A 20,832-nucleotide genomic window follows, 5' to 3' on the forward strand; every position below is an offset into this window, starting at 1 on the left:
TTTCTTAGTGGTTTTTATCCCAATTTGTCACTTTCTGGCGCTTGGGTCAAAGGCTCTGTAGTGTCAGTTTTCTTCACCAGGGGAGACTGGCAGAGTGACTCATTACTGCCTCTAGTCCAGGGGTGGCCAACCCTGGTCCTGGAGAGCCGCTATCCTGGATGTTTTAAATGTATGCCTCTTCCAGCACACCTGATTCAAATGATAAGCCTATCATCAAGCTCTGCAGAAGCCTGATAACGACAGTCAGGAGTGCTGCAAGAGGGAAACATCTAAAACATGCAGGATAGTGGCTCTCCAGGACCAGGGTTGGCCACCCCTGCTCTCGTCAATCAATCAATCAAATTTTAATTATATTGCGCCAAATCATAACAAAAGTTTTCTCATGACACTTTACATATCGAGTTTGTCGAAACCAGACTTTTAGCCAGTTTACAGAAACCCAACAAAAATCCTCTAGTGGTCACATAAATCCATCAGACCGCCAGGATGTATACATTAAGATCATATCTCTAATCCAATAAGTTGGTATCTTTTACATAACTTGAGAACTCTATTCTCAAATGATATTTTAGGTCCTTTTATAATATGTTGAAGTAGAAATATTAGACCCTTTAAAGCAGGGGTGTCCAACTCCAGTGCTCGAGGGCCAGTATTCTACATGTTTTAGATCAGGGGTGTCCAGTCCTGGTCCTCGAGGGCCGATATCCTGCGTGATTTAGATGTATCCCTCTTCCAACACACCTGATTCAAATGATAAGCCTATCATCAAGCTCTGCAGAAGCCTGATAACGACCATCAGGTGTGCTGGAAGAGGGAAATATCTAAAACATGCAGGATACCAGCCCTCGAGGACCAGGATTGGACACCCCTGTTTTAGATGTTTCCCTCTTTTACCACACCTGGAAGCCATTACATCATTATCAGGCTTTTGCAGAGCTTGATGATGAGCTGATCATTAATTGAACCAGGTGTGAAGAGGGAAATATCTAAAACATGCAGGATACCACCCCTGCTTTAAAGCATGACAGCAGCTCCGGGTATATTTTCTGCAGATTTACAAATCAATTAGCTAATTGTTTTAGCTTGAATTAACCAAAGAAAGAAATCTACAAATTTATTTTTTCTTGTTCCATGCAGCATTTGTTTTCTAATTTTGCATCCCTTGTCTCAGTGTCTATGATCTGAACATTTACAGGATGTATTTTTGTTGTCGTACAAATGAACCGTAACAAACCTGAATTCAGTCTGTCTTCATTAAAGACATGATGTGGTGGCTGTACAGTGACTTGTACCAGTCCGCTGCTTGATACTGTCAGAGAAGCGAAAGCCAGCTCAAAGCCACACCTGTGTGTGGAAGCATGCCAGTTAGCACAGGGAGTGTGCATGTGTGTTTACCAGTGTGTTCAAGTGACAGAAGAAGACTGACGGCAACGATGCTACCACAAGTCACAAAGTTCCTACAGCTTAAGGCACATGAAAATAAGAGAAACTTTAAAAAAAATTCTAAACTGAAAACTTTGTCAGGGATATTTCTACTACGTAAGTCTAACATCAAATATGGTTTTATCAGCGGTACTGATTTTTTTTTTTCAAAGATGGATTTAACACATTTTTATACCAATTAAGGCTTTATTTCTAGATTGCTGAATTTATTGCCTTTCATGACTTCTTATTTATCCACAGAAACCCTGTTTGCAGCGTGACGCACCAGAACAGTTGGTCTGATCCTCTGGCCTGGACTCTCCTCTAATGGATTAGATCCCTTCAAAGCTCAACTCAAACACAACAAGCTGATCCAACAGGACTTTTTGTATCAGTTTATTAGCCTGCAGATTTAACATGTCAGTCCTGCCTCTAATGCAGGGCTAGCTAGGCCCATAAACGTGCTTCGCATAAACTTCAAATCTCTCCCAACCTCCCAGAACACATTCTTTCTTCCTCTCCACTCCACGGCTCAGGAGGAAAAAACAGGTATTGCTCAACAGACAAGCAGAACAGGATCTTTAGTGTACTACAGACATACAGTATAGACTTCACACAGACACTCACGTATCGACTGCAGTCACAAACACATACATACTAGCAAACATACCACACAGCTGGAAACCAAACATTCTTGCTTCCTTTCTTATACAGTTACTACAGCTTCAAAATAACCTGCAGGAGTATGCGAATACACATTAATGACACATTATACACCAAGAGTACTTCTACATGTAATTTAAGACTAGATAAAGACCAGTGTTGGGTAGTAACTAATGGTGTTACATCATCAAATTACAAAATAAACGTCATGTAATCCATTACAGTAACTCAGAGAATGTGTGTAAGTAAATGACAGTTAGTAATCAAAGTGTTTGTTGATTATAAAGGTGTTATATTCTATGTGGCAAAAAGCTTATATTAGTCCTATACTTGTGATTTATTTTGGAGGTTTTGCTTTTAAATCAAAACTTTGCCGTCATAATTGATCTTGATTGTAAACTTTACATTTGTGACAAAACTAATCAAAAGTAATTTGTTACAAAACATGAATTAAGTTGTTTAAAAAGCTATAAATTACATTACCAGTGATGTAAGGCTCATATAATAAAAATCAAGTCACATCAAGTCAAAGTCAAAAATACTTAATATCCAAAACAGAAATCAAACAGACAAATAAAGTCTAAATGGGAGTAAGGCTTGGTGATTATGGTAATTTATTTTCTTGATGTCAACCCCGCACTTCAGGATTTATTTGTTAAACATCAAAACATGCATAAGTATAGTTAAGCACAAGAACAAAATGCAAGTATTTCAACTGAAAATGTCAACTAAACACTATCGTTTAACACCGTTATAATAGTTTTAGATGATCTGACTCAGATTTTTTAAAAGTCCTGCTGCTTCTTTATGATTGAACTGTAAAGAATAGTTTAAAACCACAGATATCTGTCTGATTCCTTCAGCTTTTATTCAGAACTAAACATCTGCCTTAAGTGGGAGCAATTTTTCTCATTTTTGGGGCAATTATTTTCTCTTAAAGTCAGTCATTCCAGTTGAGAGATGCAAAATTAGGTAAGTCCTGCCTAAATCAGTAGTTCATAAAACATCCTATCAGTATATATTAATTGTCCAAACTGATTCATCTGTAAGTTATTATGGAGTAAAGTTACCCTCTCAACACTGTTTAAAAGACTAGGATCAATATTGGTAGTTGAGATAAGGACATGATTTACCTGAATTAAAATTAAAAATGCATTCTCTTCTGTTGTATATCTAGCAATGATTACATTGAAAAATTTTTTCTTTGTTTTTATGTGGAAACGTTGTGTTAATTGTAAATAGGGTTAGGCAGAATAAGTCTTAACTTCAGCCTAAACCCTTGTGGTTGTATTGTATATGGAACAATGGATATGTTGTTTTTGTTTGTTGTTTAAAGTAATTAAAGACCGAATAAACTACTACTACTACTACTGACTGGACTAGATTATACTTTATAGACAAAAAACACATTAATATACATTAATTTCTTCTATTTCTACTCTGATGGATCTATTATGTGAGGAAAAATTACCATCAGTATCAATTTGGTGACTCAGTTATCTGTATAAAAATGACCCGTTCTTTCTTGGATAAATCAGAGAATTGCCCTGCAGTGTTGATGTACAGATCCAGATATTGTGCAGATTAAAGATGTGCACATTAGAACTAAAGTAAAGTGTTGAAAAAGGTGTTGAAAGTTTCCTCTGAGGCTGGTGTGGAAGCCCCCCAACAGCCCCTTCCTCAGCCCAGTGTGAGTTAGATCACTAACATGCAGTCTAGACTGGTGAGTCACGGCTGGCTGAGTTAACCTGCCACTGAGGCCAATTCAGTAGGACTTAATCACTTCGCAGCCAGTTTTGCTCAATAGGAGCACTGAAGTGTGACAAGGACATGAACACTGTGGAAACCGAGGCCACACACAGTCGTGTTCTAACACAGGGTCTGGGTCACCGCAGAAGTCCAGGTTTATCATTATTCACATCCAACCAGTCCAGTTGGAGATCTAACTTCAGATCTAACTTTTGGAATCCTAGACTGTATGCGCTGATGCATAAGCTTGTATGTTTTTGTAGAAATACGGAAATCTTAACTAAAAGTAACCCTGTCAACTCTTCTCCTCTTATGCATGTGTTGCTTAACTCAGTGAACTCTAACCAATCAGCACCAAACACTTAACTGATGCTTCACAGATCCCCAGTGTGGAGTAAAGTGCACCAACCTGTTCCCATCAACAATGCTGTTTTATTTGAAAATCACTTCACCTGTGACTATTGGCTTTGTGTGTGTGTGTGTGTGTGTGTGTGTGTGTGTGTGTGTGTGTGTGTGTGTGTAATCTGTGGTAGTGGCGAGGGCAGATAATGAAAGGCAAAGGAGCCTCAGAACACTATATTCACATTAGCCGTGTTGGTAGTAAGAGACGTCTAAGCTTCAGCTGCGTCGATGTTTCATCCTGTAGAGCTGGGATGGCTTCAATACCATTTACTGTTGTCACAAAAAGTACAACACGTATCACAGTATTGTCCTTCAGTCTTATTTTTCAGCCCATCTGGACTTTTCTACACTCAAGGCAGATGTGTACTATAAAAATAAACTACTTATAAGTAACTTTAAATAATCTGTTAACATAATATCCTTACTAAAACTGTATAAAAGCTACCGCTGCACTGGCACTGATGAGATTTTACTTGAAAGTTGATATCAAATGATGCCAAATGATAACAGGCATTTTTCAATATTTGATAATAATCATCTAAGCAGTTTGGTCAGTGGAATAAAAGTATTTAAGTTCAATATCTAGCCATTTAGTTGCAAGAATGAACTAAACTGATATAGCAGATGAAGGGCTGGGCTATTTATCAGATAATTCTATTTCCATGTTTTGCTTTCTGAAAATTGTGAGAAACTAAATAATAAAATTGAGATCATTCCTCTAGAGACTTCTCTTGCTCACCAAAAACTCAAAGTGCAACCTGATTGCATCTTGGAATATAAGATGTGTCAATGTATGTCTATAGTTGCACATGCTGTATAGTTTAAATGAAGAAAGAATATTTTTCAATCATGTTTTTTTAAGAATAGAATAGAATAGAATAGAATAGAATAGAATAGAATAGAATAGAATAGAATGCTGTTATTGTCATTATACATATGTACAGGGTGGGGAAGCAAAATTTACAATATTTTGAGGCAGGGATTGAAAGACAGTTTATGACCAATTAGTTTATTGAAAGTCATGAGAATTTATTTGCCTCAAGAAAATGTACATAATAGAAAATGTTTTTATTCTATGTGTCCTCCTTCTTTCTCAATAACTGCCTTCACACACTTCCTGAAACTTGCGCAAGTGTTCCTCAAATATTCGGGTGACAACTTCTCCCATTCTTCTTTAATAGTATCTTCCAGACTTTCTCGTAATAGTTTTGCTCATAGTCATTCTCTTCTTTACATTATAAACAGTCTTTATGGACACTCCAACTATTTTTGAAATCTCCTTTGGTGTGACGAGTGCATTCAGCAAATCACACACTCTTTGACGTTTGCTTTCCTGATTACTCATATGGCCAAAAGTTTCTGAAAAGGTATGGATAATAGTGTTAGGTATGATTATGACATCAATATATGTTTGGTTTCAAAACAATTGACGTAGTGCCTGCTGAGAAAAAACAACTAAATGTTCATTGTAAATTTGCTTCCCCACCCTGTACAACAAAATTAAAAGGGACAACTCTTGTGGTGTGTAGAGCAAAACAGTTTAAAAGAAAAAATGTGTAAATATACAGTATATACAGAATAAAAACAAGCATGTCAACCAACCAAGAAATGGTAGAGATAAATACATTGCACTTGACCCTGGATGAACACTGAGGATATATCCTTATTTGAGTTATTGTCACTCTAATGTGTTCAGTACCTGTAGTTTTGTCATCATCTCAGGTCATGTCATCACAAAACAATGGATTAAAATTGTGTAGACTATACTGTTGAAAGATAGTTGTTTTTTTTTTTTTTTTTTTTTTTTAATAGAGATATTTTTTTTATATTGATGCTCTTTCTCTTGTAAAAAAAAAAAAAAAAAAAGCCATGGACTGGCCTACTTCCTCTGCAGGATTTTGATTTTTAACAAGTGCATGTCAATACAAACAGTTTTAAGGCTGGCACTCAAACTCATCGATGTTCACACTGTTTCAAAGCTTTTACAATGTGTCTCTCACACAATAAGTGCACTATTACACTAACTACTAATGACAAGTGAATGTACAAAGCTGATATCGCATCATTTTTACTGACATGAATAATCTCAGACTACCACTTATCATGATTAATACTTTATTACATGTCAGTGATGCAAGTGGAGAGCATCTAGATTGTAAATATGTAAATATGTTTGCACTTTCACTTAGCTCCTATTTTACTGGCATGTACTCAAACTCCTAGTGTGACAAGTGGCCCTCTATCAGACAATGTCCTCTTTGGAGCCAGAAGTGAATAATTGACATCGCCGTGATCCTTGGCACACAATGCACCGACTGTTGCTGTTGGTTTGTTTTTGTTTACGCGCACAACCAACCAGCCTGACGTCCGCCTGCGCGCACAAGTCTCTCAGTGTCTCTTGTCCCCAAAGCTTGTGCAGATCAGGTCACATTTCTGTACCTGATTCTCTAATACTAACACTATTGTCTACATGTGTTCATACGCGCAACGCAAAGTCTTCCCAAGTTGCAACACCGGTGGTTTATTTACTCCAGACTGGAAATCTCATCCTGACGCTACTTTGTGACAGGTGCGATTTTTTTTTTTTTTTTTTTTTTTTTTTTTTTGCTTTTGTTTTGTCTTTATCAGCCTTTCATAAATCCTACCACAGTGTGGAAGGGGGACGAGGCTGCGGACTCCCGGTGGAATGCGCTCCCAGACAGAAATATCAGCGTCTTTTGGGGCCGAGATGACCCTGAAATATTTACTGGAACACGACTGAGAGTTTATTCTTCTTTACTCCGCAAGCAGATAGCGTCTGTGCTGCCGCAGGAGGGGAATAAAACAGAAGGAAACGCACTTAAAGTCACCCACCTTCTCTGCCCAATGCGCCCGTCACTCCGAGCAGCACGGCCCCGACAAACACCAAACTTCTCGCCGCCTCCATCTGGTGGAACCGAGCCTCTTTAGTCCATACTCCAAACTCAGATCATTCTTCTGCCCCCCCCAAGGAGAAGCCGCTGTTTTCACACGTCTTAGTATTCCTCGGGGTTTTTTTTGTTTTGGTTTGTTTTGGGTTTTTTGGCACGTTTGGAGTTGTTGTTCGTTTCCCAATCTCAGTGACTTCCTCCCTGGAATTCCGTGCCTGTTGGTAGTAAAGCGTGACAGCGCGCAGGAGCAGATGCGCGCTCCCGTGAAGGCCTGAGTGGGGAGTGGCAGGTTGAGTCAGCCCGCCCTCACTTCAGCACACTTATCTGGGCTGGACTGCTCTGCACAGCACTTCCCATCCTTGTTTGTCTACTTTGTGCAAGAATACAGTGCAACTCATATTTTTTTTATTATACTTCTCATTTATAGTGTACAGTGTTTACTTTTATGTTATATTTCTATTTACTGATGTTTGCTGTGATATTATATTATTGTTATTGAATGTGTACCATGCTGCTGCTACACTGTAACTTCCCAGTTTGGGATAAATAAAGTACATCTCTCTCTCTCTCTCTCTCTCGCTCTCTCTCTCGCTCTCGCTCTCTCTCTCTCTCTCTCTCTCTCTCTCTCTCTCTCTCTCTTTATAAGTTTCAAGTTTCTTTAACACCTTAAGAAAATTATCAAACCATATGCACTAATCCTTAAAGCAGTGTTTTTCAACCTTTGGGTCGGGACCCCACATGGGGTCGCCTGGAATTCAAATGGGGTCGCCTGAAATTTCTAATAATTGATACAAAAAAAACAACAACTTACTAATAAAAATACATAGTGAATTGAGAGAGACATCCACAATACATCAAAGACGAGACAAACTGTGAAGCTGAAACTGAAGCACTGTGGTACTGTTTATCTTTCAAATGTTCATTGTGGTCAGTTTCAGATGCTGCAGCTCTTTCATAATTCACAGTTTGAGTTCTTGTTTGTTCAGTATTAATTGTCAGCCTTGTAAATCCAAGCTGGACTGACTGTACATATCCTGACCAAGGAAAATAAAATTCTCCCTTTGTGCAGTAATCTCCACCTGGCTTTTCTGCCTTCGTCCATGATAATATACATTATATAGACTAAATGTCATCTAAAATTAACATTCATTTGCAGCATAGTATGGCAAACTATTACATGATCAAAAACAAATTAATTTTTGCAAAAAAAATTTCTCTATTTTGAATGTCTGGGGTCGGCAGAAATTTGTGATGTTAAAACGGGGTCAGGAGCAAAAAAAAAAAAGGTTGGGAACCCCTGCCTTAAAGACCTACAACTGTTCGCATTTAAAGGTTAACCCATAATGACCCAGTGATACTTGTGTGGTAGTTCCCAAATTAATTTTTCCCTCTATTTAACCTTTCATTAGTGATTTATTACCATTTATTATAATATGATCCTCTGTATTTTGCATTTTTTTCAGTGAAAATCAGGTATTTTCCTATATTTCATTATTGATCAAGTACTTGAATCATCAGGCTGACATTACATTTGAGTGTTATTATATCAAAAACAGAGAAAACTGAAGAAAAGACACTTTTTCAGAGAAATGTATCATTAACTGAATGTAAAAACAAGTGTCTCCATCTACTGTCATTTATCAAACTCCATGGGTTTTACTCGTGAATCACTGTTGTAGAAGGTGTTGGTCTTTCCATGTTCACTACGGAGCCTCTGAACGTCCAAATGGGTCATATCTGATGACCATGAAAAGACGACAAACTGCATTTTACACCAATTATTTACATGCAGTGATAGGTTTTGTGGATCAATGGATATTAAACATTTTAGATCACAGATGGCTTTGGTTGATGGTAGATGTTTGGGTTTTTATGGATTAAAGACTGAGGGCTATTTTTGTGTTGACTTCTAAATATAATTTTCTCCACATTTAGCCTTTCTTAACCCATAATGACCCAGCATTACTTTTAGTTTGTTAGTTTCCAGTCATATATGCATTTCAAAACAACAGAAGAAGAGCACAATAATACAATTTGACTGAAAAGGGCTCAGGCAGAAGCAAAGCTTATTAATGCCCTCCTACTTTACAGCTTAAACTACACAATACATGGTGTCAAGTAGAAATAAAAAATAAATAAATAATAATAATACAGCCATAATGCTCAAAAATAGATGCATACAATGCTTCTTTTGAACATAACAAAGGGAGTACATTGCTTAAGTTTTAAATTAGCACTATTCCACAGTTGAACTCCTTTAAAAGAAATACGTCTTCTTTTAACTTCTTTTTTAACCTTCTGTAACATAAGTTTGCATCATTCTCTCAATTCATATTTCCTTTCAGATACTATAAATAGCAATGTTCTATAATAAACCAAGTCTCTAAGCTTCAAAACATGAGAATTTAAGAATAATGGAATAGTATGATCATAATATCCTGCTTTATTTATGATACATATGGCTTGTTGTCATTGTTGCTCAGTTTGTTGTGTCAGTTCCCAAATGAAATGTTCTTTTTATCTAATCTTTCATAAGTGATTTATCACCATTTATTTATAATATTATCCTTCATATTTTGTATTTTATCAGTATAAGTCAGGTATTTTCCTGTTTTTAATTCACTGATCATGAAGAAGTTTATAAAAGCTCAGATTAAAGTTGAGGGTTATTATATCAAAAGCGGAGAAAACTGCAGAAAAAGTGACTTTTCATTCAAATATATCCTTTACTGAACATAAACCAAGCATTTCCATCCACTGCCATTTATGAAACTCCATGGGTTTTACTGGTGAATCAATGTTACAGAAGATGATGGTGTTCACGTTCACTACTGACCTCTGATCATCTAAATGGGTCATATCTGATGACCATGAAAAGGTGACAAACTGTATTTTGTCTGAAATATTTACATGTATTGATAGGATTAATGGTTAAAAAGTAAATAAGCATTTTAGTTCAGTAGACATGTTTGGTCACCAGTGACTGTTTAGGTCTTTGAGGGTTAAACTGTGTCAAAGTGGCTGGAGGTTATCATAGTAATAAATAGTTAAACTTTCAGACTATAAAATATTTTTCTGAAAAAAACAAGACACTAAAAAGCATGTTACAATGAATGAATAAAAATGTTTTGGGGTTGAAGTTTACAGCTTTGCAGAGTGCTACTCAAGAAAAGTGCATGTATAGTAAAATGTGCAAATATAGTTAATATATAGTACCCACATTATTTTAATTTAATGTAGCTTGTGGCATTAGTCGTCACACAGCTCAGCAAATGTGATTTTTATAGCCTATATATTTTGTCTATAAGCATGTTTGTTCCTGTTATACAATAACTTTTCTGTCCTTATATTTCCTATAAAGTGAGCCATATATATAATAAATTACTTTTAATTATATTTTTAGGCTTTTTCTGTCATTTAAACAAAGACATGAACAATTAGAAGTCATATTTTGTATTTTGTACCATGTTAATACACATGTATGTGTTTTTACCATGTCCTTAGTAGATAACTTTAAAAAGAAAAAACAACCCACCAAAACTTTTTTTTTTTTTTCTTTGCTTATTTTGTGTCCTTGAACTCTTTTCCACCCTGTTAGAGCTGTATGTACTCTCTCCCCTTCCAAAGAATACATTGAGACATTTTCTGGAAATTGCAAGAATGTTTTTTTTTTCCGACAGAATTCAGCTGTGCAAACTGAAGAAAGTTTCATCTGTTTCACCTATTTTAAAGGTGAGGTTAAACCATTTGAACCATTTTATCAAGAATGTTTGAGCAGCAAGATGTTTTGTTTGTTTTTTTTTAACATAACTGACATTGTTATAAAAACCTATGTTTATCTGAAGAATGAATTTTCAGTCAGTAAATCTCAAACATCATAACAGGATGGAATTTCCTATAGATGTGAATGAAACACTTCTCAGAATTTAGAGTACAAATGTTTTACAATGCTTCAACCATTATGTATTCAGAATGCTACAAACATTATATTTCCCATCATTTATGAGGCCAAATGTCACCAAAATACACAAAAGATCTTTACCTTCTCGGCTACATATTATCATCTTGAGAATTTCCTCACATAATTCTTATAACTCAGGGATAACGACTACACAAATTAAACAAAACATTTTCTATTTACTTGAACATTAGACCCAGTTAAGCTAAAGTGTTTTGGTTGGAGTATGCTCTCCTCCAACTTACACCCAGTTTTCAGGTTATCAGGAAGAAAACTGAGTAACTGAGTAAAGTATTTGACTCCTCGACCTCCTGAAGGAATGTCTTAAACCATCCAGTCCTACCTGTTTTTACGATTATTTACACACACCACCTCATCCCAGAATTCGTCTGTCCCTCACACATAAGCCCCAGGGTAGGAACTACAGGCAAGTCTAACACCGATTATGCAGTAGATTTCAAAAATAATAATTTATAATATCAGCTGTTACACCAACGGATTTTCATGTGCCACTGAAATTATAAACCAGTTTGAAGCATCTTCGTATTTCTTCCATTTTTCTCATGCCCTTCATGTCTCAATCACAAATCAGGAGTCGAAGAAGGAAGAATAAACTCTATTCATCTCAATCTATTCACTCTCCCCACCCACATCAGCCAGGGTCAGAGTCCAGACTACTGCACAGAGCTATCAGGAAACAACAAAAAAGCTACTCAATAAGCCAGACAGAACTCATGTCCCAGACCCTTTTCACAAGGTTTAGCCATCCTGGGTCAACCTAAATGTTTAGTTCCCACAAAAGACGTCGATTTCATGAAGCAGGAGAATGAAGTTGGCGTTCGACTTCTAGCTGCACAGTTGAAAAGGTCCTTAAAAAATACACAAGTTTTATAAGTATTTCCCAAACATGCTGTCTGGGGAAAAGTTTTCCACTCATGGAGCAAAATGTAAACCCTCACATCATCTGTAAACATATGGAAGTCAGATGTGCAAATGTAAAACATGGCCAGACAGAAGAAGAGCAAACCATTCAACTTAATTATAAACTAAACTGAGCAAAATATTAATTAGTCGCTTACCTATGAAACGTAACAGGTTGTAAGAGAATGCATGAGTTTTACAAATGCAGTTAGATATGAACATATTTTAAGTATTTTATCAAACTAACTTAACTTCAAACTGTGCATTTCATTACTTTTCTAAGAAATGGGAAATAAAAAGGAAAAGAAATATAAAGATTCTTTATTTGTCTGTATATAGATGTGCACCACACACCGAAATTAACCTTCTGCTTTTAACCCATCACTAGAACATACAGGAACACACCACACACACTGCAGACAAGGAGCAGTGGGCTTGCCTTACCAAGGGCCCCGGGGGGTTAAGTGCCTTGCTCAAGAGCCCGTCAGCCAACTGCTTTTCTGCTAGTCCGGAGAATCGAACCGGCAACCCTTTGTTTGTTCACAATCCAACTCTCCAGCCTTCTAGACCACGGCTGCCATAAAGTAGACTTTAGTGCACCACAAAACAATGGAAGTCATGTGTGAATGTTTTATTTCATATATGTGAGACATTTCACCTAAAAAAGATGACAATCAGACACCAGTTTTGTAATTACCAATATTTTGATTACCTTCAACTGCGGTTTACTTATATATTTTATCTGTTATGAATAACTAATACTTTTATTTTGTAATTTGTTTTTATAATGCAGTTAGGACTTTATGATGATCCTCAGGTAGACTGGACCTTTTTCCATCAACTGTCAGTGTCATGTGGTAGTTTTACACACTTACAGAGCAAAAAAAACATCAGTTTGTGTGTATAATACTGTCACGAGTCAATGTGCAGGATCAGGATACCCAGACTGCAAAGGGAGGGATGAGTCATAAATCCAACTGTACATTGCAATTAGAAAAGCTGAGAATACATTTTATAATACAATTCAATGAACATGAGCAGTGCATACTAAGATTAGAAAATATCATGATAAGTCTGGAAGGTTGTGGAACTGATGGTTGTAGGTTAATTGGACTTCTATGTATCAAATAACTAGAGCAGACAGAATTATTGCATCAAAAATTACAATTTACTTGGTTGCAATAAGTAGCAGCTTTTCTCTCATCTAACTTATTCAGCAGTTGTAGCTGCTTTTAACAGCTGTCAAAAACAAGAAAATGAATTACAACTTAGTAAAAAAAAAAAATGCAACAAACTAAAATATAACTACAAGTAAACTCTGTTTTTTGGTGTAAATAGTTCCATGTGCACAAGAGTAAATTGTGTGCACATGATATGGGACATTAGATACTGTTTATTGTTATATTTGATGTGAATGTATATGCACCTGAAACACTACAACCATCAGTAATGCTAAATAAAAACCTAGTGAACTCATCTGAATAAAACTATACATAAAATGTATAGGTTTGTAGTAATAACTAAAACTAAAGTAAAAAAACCAAACAAAAAGACTAAAAACAGATGTTAAAAAAAAATGTATTCGCCTGTGTTTTCAGTGGTAGATTTGTATCACGTAGGAAAGAACACACAACCAAACTCCACTCCTTATCAACAAATGTCACATTTATTTGTTCCATGTCTTTAATATTTCTTTTGCATTTTTTGGTCAACTATTAGAAGTGAGGTGGAGGAAAGTGCACTCGGTAGGAGAGGTGATGGTGCACAGGGCAGCAGGCAGGGGGCAGCAGATGAGTGAAAGAAGAGGAGGGTCGAGGGGTCTTTTAAAATAAAAAAGAGGGAAAAGAATAAGAACATGACTTACAGAACAAAAACTGAATTCATCAGGTGAACAAACAGCTCATCTTGAATTTATGTAAACAGACTGCAATGAGATGAGACAACAATTTAGTATTTTATCAAGAGTCATTTAAGATAACTGGATATTGTTAAAGTGGAAGGTTATCCAGATGCTGTCATAACAGAAGATTAAAACATCCTACACGTGGTTTCTGATCTGATAAAGACCTCACTCTGCTTTAATTTCAGGAATCATTTTTGCCACCCAAACACCACGACACCCTCTCCGTGTCTTTCGTCCTCTTGTCTTCCCCCACCCCCATCACAGGCTGTCAGCAAAGCTAAATTTACCCATCGTCTGCCACACGTTCATGCAGCAAACCTGGAACGCACACACACACACTTACACACACACACTCTTGCACATCAGTAGTTTTACAAAAGGATCGAGTACAATCTAGCTCTCAAACACACACAGGGTTATAGTTAGTGAGGGCAAAAACAACACAGTGTCGAGTCAAGGCAACGTTTACACACATACTGCTCATTGTTCGCATTCTCACACTGACATACAAAGGCATGGGCATAGAGTTTCACACAAAAAAACACATGTACATGTACACACAGCCCTAAAGTGCGCATATGGAAGGGAAACTCGGAGGGATGAAGACATACATGGTATGAATTCAAAGTTTCTCTGAGCTGAAAAATAGATCTGATACAAAAACCTTATACAAGAAGAAATGGGATTTTGATAAGGCAGACATGGAGGGAAATGGAGCATTTATGTAATGGAGTGCTCTTTGTGAAACAGCTGGTTGTGTATGTGCCATTCTGGGGAATATTGCAGCAGGAAATGTAACCAAATCCAAATAATGAGCTTCAAGGAAACAATGAAATACTCATTCGCACACCACCAAAACCCCAGAAATTCTTGATGCATGTCATAAAGCCTGTTGACAGCAGCCTTCTGTTGCATTGCTGATTTTTTTTTTTTTTCAACTTCAAACATTTTCTCCTTTTCTCACACCAAAAGGCAATCCAGGTGATTAAAAATAATATTTACATTTTATAACAAATCATACCCAAATCCAAAATCATGTAATAAGAGACAACATAAAGCACAAAGTGGTCAAAATAGAACAGCATGAAAATAGAAGTATTTAAAAAGGCAGCTGATGGACGTTAAAAGAAAAAAAAAAAAAAAATCTAAAATGATGATAAGTATAAGAAACAAAAGCAGCAGTGGAAACAATGCAGGCACAAAAATAAAGGTGTGATGGTGAGAAAAGAAAAAAAAACACAGTCAGCTAGAATGGCCTCCAAACATAAACTCCCTTTACCCTGCTGTCTAGAACAATCCACTGGCAGCCCCCCCCATACACACTTCACAAGGGGCACCTCTCTGTGAACGCCAGTCCACTTTTGGCACAGACGGACCCTGACACATGCTGCACTCTTGTCGAGTATGTGTGATGATGGCTTGGTAAGGGGTTTGGTGCCATCTATTGTCAGACACAGCAAACTGTCATTTGTGCAAAGCTTTTTTTTCTTAGTCACCTCATAGGCTGAAGCTGGTGAGAGTGGGCTTGTGGGAGGTCAAATCCTGGGTTGAGGGGATCGAGATGGATTGCTGGATCGATTTCAGAAATACCCGTGACTTACAAGAAACAGGATATGCACCTCAATCACAGTTGGAAGAGTCAGGTAAAAAATAAAATTAAACAAAAAAAAAAAACTGCTGTGGTTGGAGATGGTTTCCTTCATCCTGTTTTTCAGGTGTGATATACAGCAAAAGAATGGCAGCGCATGTATCAGTACAAGGCAAAGTGAAGCAGAGCAAGCACTGTGATCATCACCGGAAAAGGAAAATTATCACAAATAAATACAAGAAAATTAAAACAAAAAATGTAAACAAAGTCTACGTTGATGGAAGTCATAGTTGTAGAGGTGTAATAGATGTCATCTGGGAGGCTGAGCTGCTCCTGTGTTATTTGGGTGTGCGGCTACCCGGACTGAAGAGATGCAAGGGTGGAGGCATGGTGAAGAGGTGCTAAGCTCCTCCTACTCGACTTTGACGCCCATCTTCTCCGTGTTTAGAAGGTAGAGGCTGTCATCTATCAGGAAACTGAGGACAAAATCGAAACACAGACCATATTTAACACCAAACCAGAGTTTCTTCACGTGTTGCATTCAAAGTCACATTTGGACTTTCTTCTCAATGACATTTTAACCAAATTGATTTCTTTTTCAGGCACTGTTGTTTTTTGCTCTTTCAGTAAAACTGTGGAATCCTGGAAAAACAGGTGAGTGGACAAACCTATAGAAAAGGAAGTGAACTGGGATGGTGCTGAGGTGCCAAACAGCGTGGGCATCCAACACCCAAAGCAGTGGAGGGAAGTCAAGTAGCTCAAGCAGGGCCAGGCCATGAAGCAGCAGCACCACCAGGCCACACTTCCACCAGTAGGGCAGGGTCCGCCGGTTCTGCCAGCACCAGCACAGCCACCACAGGAGGTTCACCATGCCTGCAAGGACAATGGCATCAAAAACACAGGAATAACAGTTAGATGCAGATAAAGCAACAGTAAGAATTACATCCAAAAAAAAAAGTATGCTTCATGCACGTTTGTTGTACCTATGGAGGCATTAGCAGCCATGTTGTAACCATAATCAAAACTAATAAATGTCAAGTAGGACACATGCGAGGTAAAGGCCAAGATGAGCAGGACTCCGACCATACTGGAGACCCCGGGCCGCCTCAGACCCAACGTTCTGTGGAAGAGACAACATCAAGAGGAATAAGGTTAAGATTTATTTTTTTCAGTAGTTTTCCAGCCTCGTATCATGAATCGCAAATCTTCCTCATAAGAAAGAGATGTCAACACGAGTCACTTAATAGGATTTCTGCTCTGTTCCCAATGTCTATCAAGGGACATATAAAACATTTCTGGGGTGCACTTGCTTTAGAGCTTACCTGACACAGCATAGGTAGATTGAATAAAGTATGACAGCAGTCGCACAAAAATAGTCCATTTTCTAAAAGAATGGATGTAACAGAAAAACACCTTTACTGACATGAGAAACCAACATGAAGACATGTAGAAAGAACAACATTACTGCCTGATTATATTTCTCCATGTAGCTTAACTTTAGCTTTAATATGATAGCACTTTAAAATCATTACCTCAGTCAGATACGTGTCCCGGGTGTGAAATACTGTGGACCAGAACCAGGCATTAAGAGATACCTGGACAAACACAGAGAGGTTCAGGTTATTTGGATGCAAAAGTCTGCCTTGTCCCTACAGACTGGGATAAAGAATTTGGTATATGAGTCTATGAATATTAAATGCATTTTTTTGTCTCAGGACGACAAGCACAGAGTTGGACCCACCAGAGAGAAGGCGTTGATGGTGTGGTACATGGGGCTCTGGCGTGGGACTGTGCTCCGATAACGCAGAAGCATGAGAAGGCAAGCCAGACCGTTAAGTAGGGAGGCCAGGGCAGATGCAGGCTCCTCAAAACACAGGAAGCGTGCAAATGGCCACTGAGAAAAAAGAAAGAAAAGGAAGAAGTCCACAAATTTATAACTCAGATGGTCCAATTAATCAATTGAAGAAAAAAAAAAACATGCAAAGAATCATCTGAAAAACTCATTAAAATGCCTTATCCCCAAGCTTCACTGATCATATGCTACTTGTTGGATGACTTTGTCTGATCTCATTAAGCACCAACCTTGCCATGAAACTGTGGGACTCTGTAGCCCTCCGCCTGGTAAAGGCCCACTGTAGTCCACATGCACTGATACCGACAGTCATCACGGCATGTCCAACCTGGATGACAGAAGGAAAAACCTGTCAGCATTAAGGTTTTTAAGAACTACACTGTTACCAATAAAGTTGGAATAATTTTGTTTTCAGAATCCTCCTTCAATCCTCTTTATATTTGTATTTACACATCAGTAATCACCTTTGACCAGGTACAATGATTACATACTGAGTCCAAGTTACATTTTATCCATCAAGAATAAACTACATTGTCACAATCATTTCATGGGAAGCAGTACAAATATTTAATTCCAACTTTATGGGCAACAATGTGTACATGTTTATTTATATAATTTTTTTTTTTAATCACATACACTCATTATCAGAAATATACTGTTATACATTTATAAACCTGTATATATACATATCTGTCAGTACATGTAATTTTTCCTGATAGGTTTCATATATAATTATTTATATGTGATTACAGCTTTGTAAATAATTATCAGACCACCAGTAATTTCCTGTAGGAATTCACTACAACAGCCTCTCAACCTGACCTTTTGATATTCTGATTTTGGAATATTAATTGTTTCTAACCTGTTTTTCAATATCACATTTTCTCAATTTATATGTTACTTGTTACTTTCAAATTATTATTTTTTTTAGTTAATATAACTTATTGTAAATTCTAAAAGGGCCTGGCCAAGCAAGTAACAGAGTGAGAAAGCACTGTGCAGCAGTACTAATCATTCTGTATCTGATTGTAAAAAATAATTTAGCAGCAACTATAATAGCTCAAATTGTAGGTCTAAGCAAGTACTTTAAATGCCATTAAGGAATAATAACCAATATTTAATAAAAACATGAATTCATCATCATTGATAAAGTAACAGAGTGAGGAAAAATATACAGCAGTTATTCAAAGTTTGGAAAAAATGCCATAAAGTGCAGTTCCTCAAGGAAAATGTAAATATTTAGCATACCACTCTTTTCTTAATATAAGAGAGTACATTATGCCCAAAAATGAAACTGATATCATTTTTATTTCAGTTTCAAAACATTAATTCATGGTAACGGAGTGAGAATCCAAAAAAGTAAGAGAGTGAGGGGTTTGTTCAGTGTGATGCACCAGAATAATAATCAAAGTTTTTATTAAGATACTGATCAAATTATCAGTCTTTGGCCACATATATTTAGTTACAAAATTTAATACACATCTTTCTGCTGTTTTTTTTTTTTTTTTTTTTTTTTTTTTTTTTTTAATAAATAACATTCAAAATCATTATAATTTTTGATTGTTGAAATATAAGATTAGACACAGGTATATATTTTGAACACATTTATTTACACATTGCTGTTTACATTCTGAAATAATGCTATATACATTAATTTACAACCTCTACTGTTCTTAAGTTTCACTGTATTCTTTTTACATGGCAGCAAATACAAAAGTGTTCATGTTAATACATACTTTTTATGAATGTCACTGTCACTTATTGATTTTGCATACAGCTGGTGCATAAGTATCTGTTTCATTCAGGCAAAAATATTATTTTAGAGAAAAAAGAAACTGACCCTGATGTTCACTTTCACTTGGCTCAGCCCAAAAACAAACATTTCATGTATCGTTTACCAGATTTTTATGACCCATTTGAACAAGATAAACTCCTGATGGCTTCACATGTCAAATAATAAATGTTGAGTGTGGTCCAGTAATTATTTCCAAAGGTGTGTGTGTTAACTCATAAACTCAATTCATTATAAATACATAACTTACATTTGGATAGCTTGACTGATGAAAATAAAGAAATATAGATGGAGAAAACACACCTGGAACTTCTATTCAGTTAAGTCTCTTTTTTTAAATAAGTGTAACATTACAAACCTTTAAAGTAAAGGTGTGACAACCATCCAATTTTAATGATGGCCCAAAATTAGAGTGACAAAAGACCTTTTGTGTCACCTTGTTCAGCCTGAAAAACTGGCTTTCAGTTTTCAGGTTATGACACAATGCTACTGTTAAGACTCACATTATCACGTTTCACTACACGTCAAAGATGACAACCTACACTTGAAAAAAACTCACAGACAGCATCAGACGAGTGAGAGGTACAGTAAGCGTACACTAAAACAGGATGATCAAATTAGCAAATATTACTGATAATATAGCATGACAGGATAATGCTAACTGCAGGTATGTAAAGTGAATGGTGAATGCCACATAGCGTTAGCAAGTTAGCTAACTCACCTGACAACAGCGTCAACAACTCACCTGTCAGCGCCATGTACTGCGGCTGGGCGGACTGGAAGCCCCGTAGCCGAGCTCCGGTGCAGTTGGTCCGGACACACTGCTTCACACAGTCTCGGTAAACCGGCTCCTTGTCTCCTTGGGAGGACTGCACAGTGGTCACCGACACCAGGAGCAGGACGAGAGCGGGGAGTCTGACAGATGTGCACCGGAGTGACGGGGAGGCCATGGCGGTAGGTCTCGGCCCGTCGGGACTCAGGAAGGCACGGCGGGGTGACTGCGGCATGGATTGCTTCTACGGCCGACGGTCCACATTACAAGACGGTCATTCCGGGTTTGAGGTGGACCCCCGGTTTTGGTGTTACAGTTGGAGGGGTGACAGGCCACTGGTCCTCCACACTCTGATCTGGGTCAGGTTTCACGCTCACACGTCGCTTCCGCCCAATACTTTTCCAAATAAGATACAACAAAGGAACTTTTTACATTAATTTCATGATGTAAATCCCAATGTGTAGGTATTTTTATCTGTTTTGTTAAGACCCATGTATACTCTTAGTCTGGCTCTGTTTTTTACACTTTAGCATAATCAAAATTGTTATGGAGAAACCTGTGCTGTGCCTTTATTTTGAAATCGTGCCATTTCATCCTTAGTTTTGTATTTACTTCCTATTTTGATGGGAACGTTTTTGTCACGTGGTTCATTGATTTATTGACGTTTTTGGTCGGTACAGAGCACATACAGCAAAAACAGGATCATTATGAAGTTATTATCTCATATTATAAACTATAATAAAAAAAAGACTTATAGATATAGTATGCAATGTTGAACTTATACATAAATAAATTATCATGAAGATGCTTGTAATAAAACAGGTTTTCATAAAACACTTTGAATGATACATACACTAAACATAAAAAGTGTGATTTTCCATAAACTGTGTCCACTATGTAC

General features: G+C 37.1%; 2 protein-coding genes across 3 annotated transcripts in view; both read right to left on the reverse strand.

Moving 5' to 3' along the window:
- erbb2 (erb-b2 receptor tyrosine kinase 2) overlaps positions 1 to 7,404 on the reverse strand; it is a 40,882-nt gene extending 33,478 nt beyond the window's left edge. For both annotated transcript variants that reach the window (XM_030122066.1, XM_030122067.1), the window contains exon 1: positions 7,090 to 7,404. In XM_030122066.1, the coding sequence (XP_029977926.1) occupies positions 7,090 to 7,162 (73 nt within the window). In that variant the 5' untranslated portion in view covers positions 7,163 to 7,404. The remainder of the gene's footprint in view (positions 1 to 7,089) is intronic.
- A 6,264-nt stretch (positions 7,405 to 13,668) lies between these two features.
- On the reverse strand, positions 13,669 to 20,314 carry pgap3 (post-GPI attachment to proteins phospholipase 3). Its single transcript, XM_030121585.1, has 8 exons — positions 19,905 to 20,314; positions 17,598 to 17,695; positions 17,257 to 17,409; positions 17,048 to 17,110; positions 16,838 to 16,899; positions 16,499 to 16,635; positions 16,184 to 16,388; positions 13,669 to 15,991 (listed from the first exon to the last, which is right to left on the reverse strand). The coding sequence occupies exons 1-8, from the start codon at positions 20,164 to 20,166 to the stop codon at positions 15,928 to 15,930; spliced, it is 1,044 nt and encodes a 347-aa protein (XP_029977445.1). The 5' UTR covers positions 20,167 to 20,314; the 3' UTR covers positions 13,669 to 15,927.
- Positions 20,315 to 20,832: the final 518 nt, after the last annotated feature.

Source organism: Sphaeramia orbicularis, chromosome 19 (assembly GCF_902148855.1).
Source record: "Sphaeramia orbicularis chromosome 19, fSphaOr1.1, whole genome shotgun sequence".
In the NCBI taxonomy this organism is placed as follows: Eukaryota; Metazoa; Chordata; class Actinopteri; order Kurtiformes; family Apogonidae; genus Sphaeramia; species Sphaeramia orbicularis.

Excerpts from the sequence above, each read along its gene's own strand:
- pgap3 (XM_030121585.1), bottom strand. The coding sequence starts at position 20,166 with ATGCCGCAGTCACCCCGCCGTGCCTTCCTGAGTCCCGACGGGCCGAGA. Across the intron at positions 17,111-17,256 it reads CCATCAACGCCTTCTCTCTG|GTATCTCTTAATGCCTGGTT; the intron begins GTGGGTCCAACT and ends GTGTTTGTCCAG. Across the intron at positions 15,992-16,183 it reads GTTCACTTCCTTTTCTATAG|TTTCCTGATAGATGACAGCC; the intron begins GTTTGTCCACTC and ends TTTTGTCCTCAG.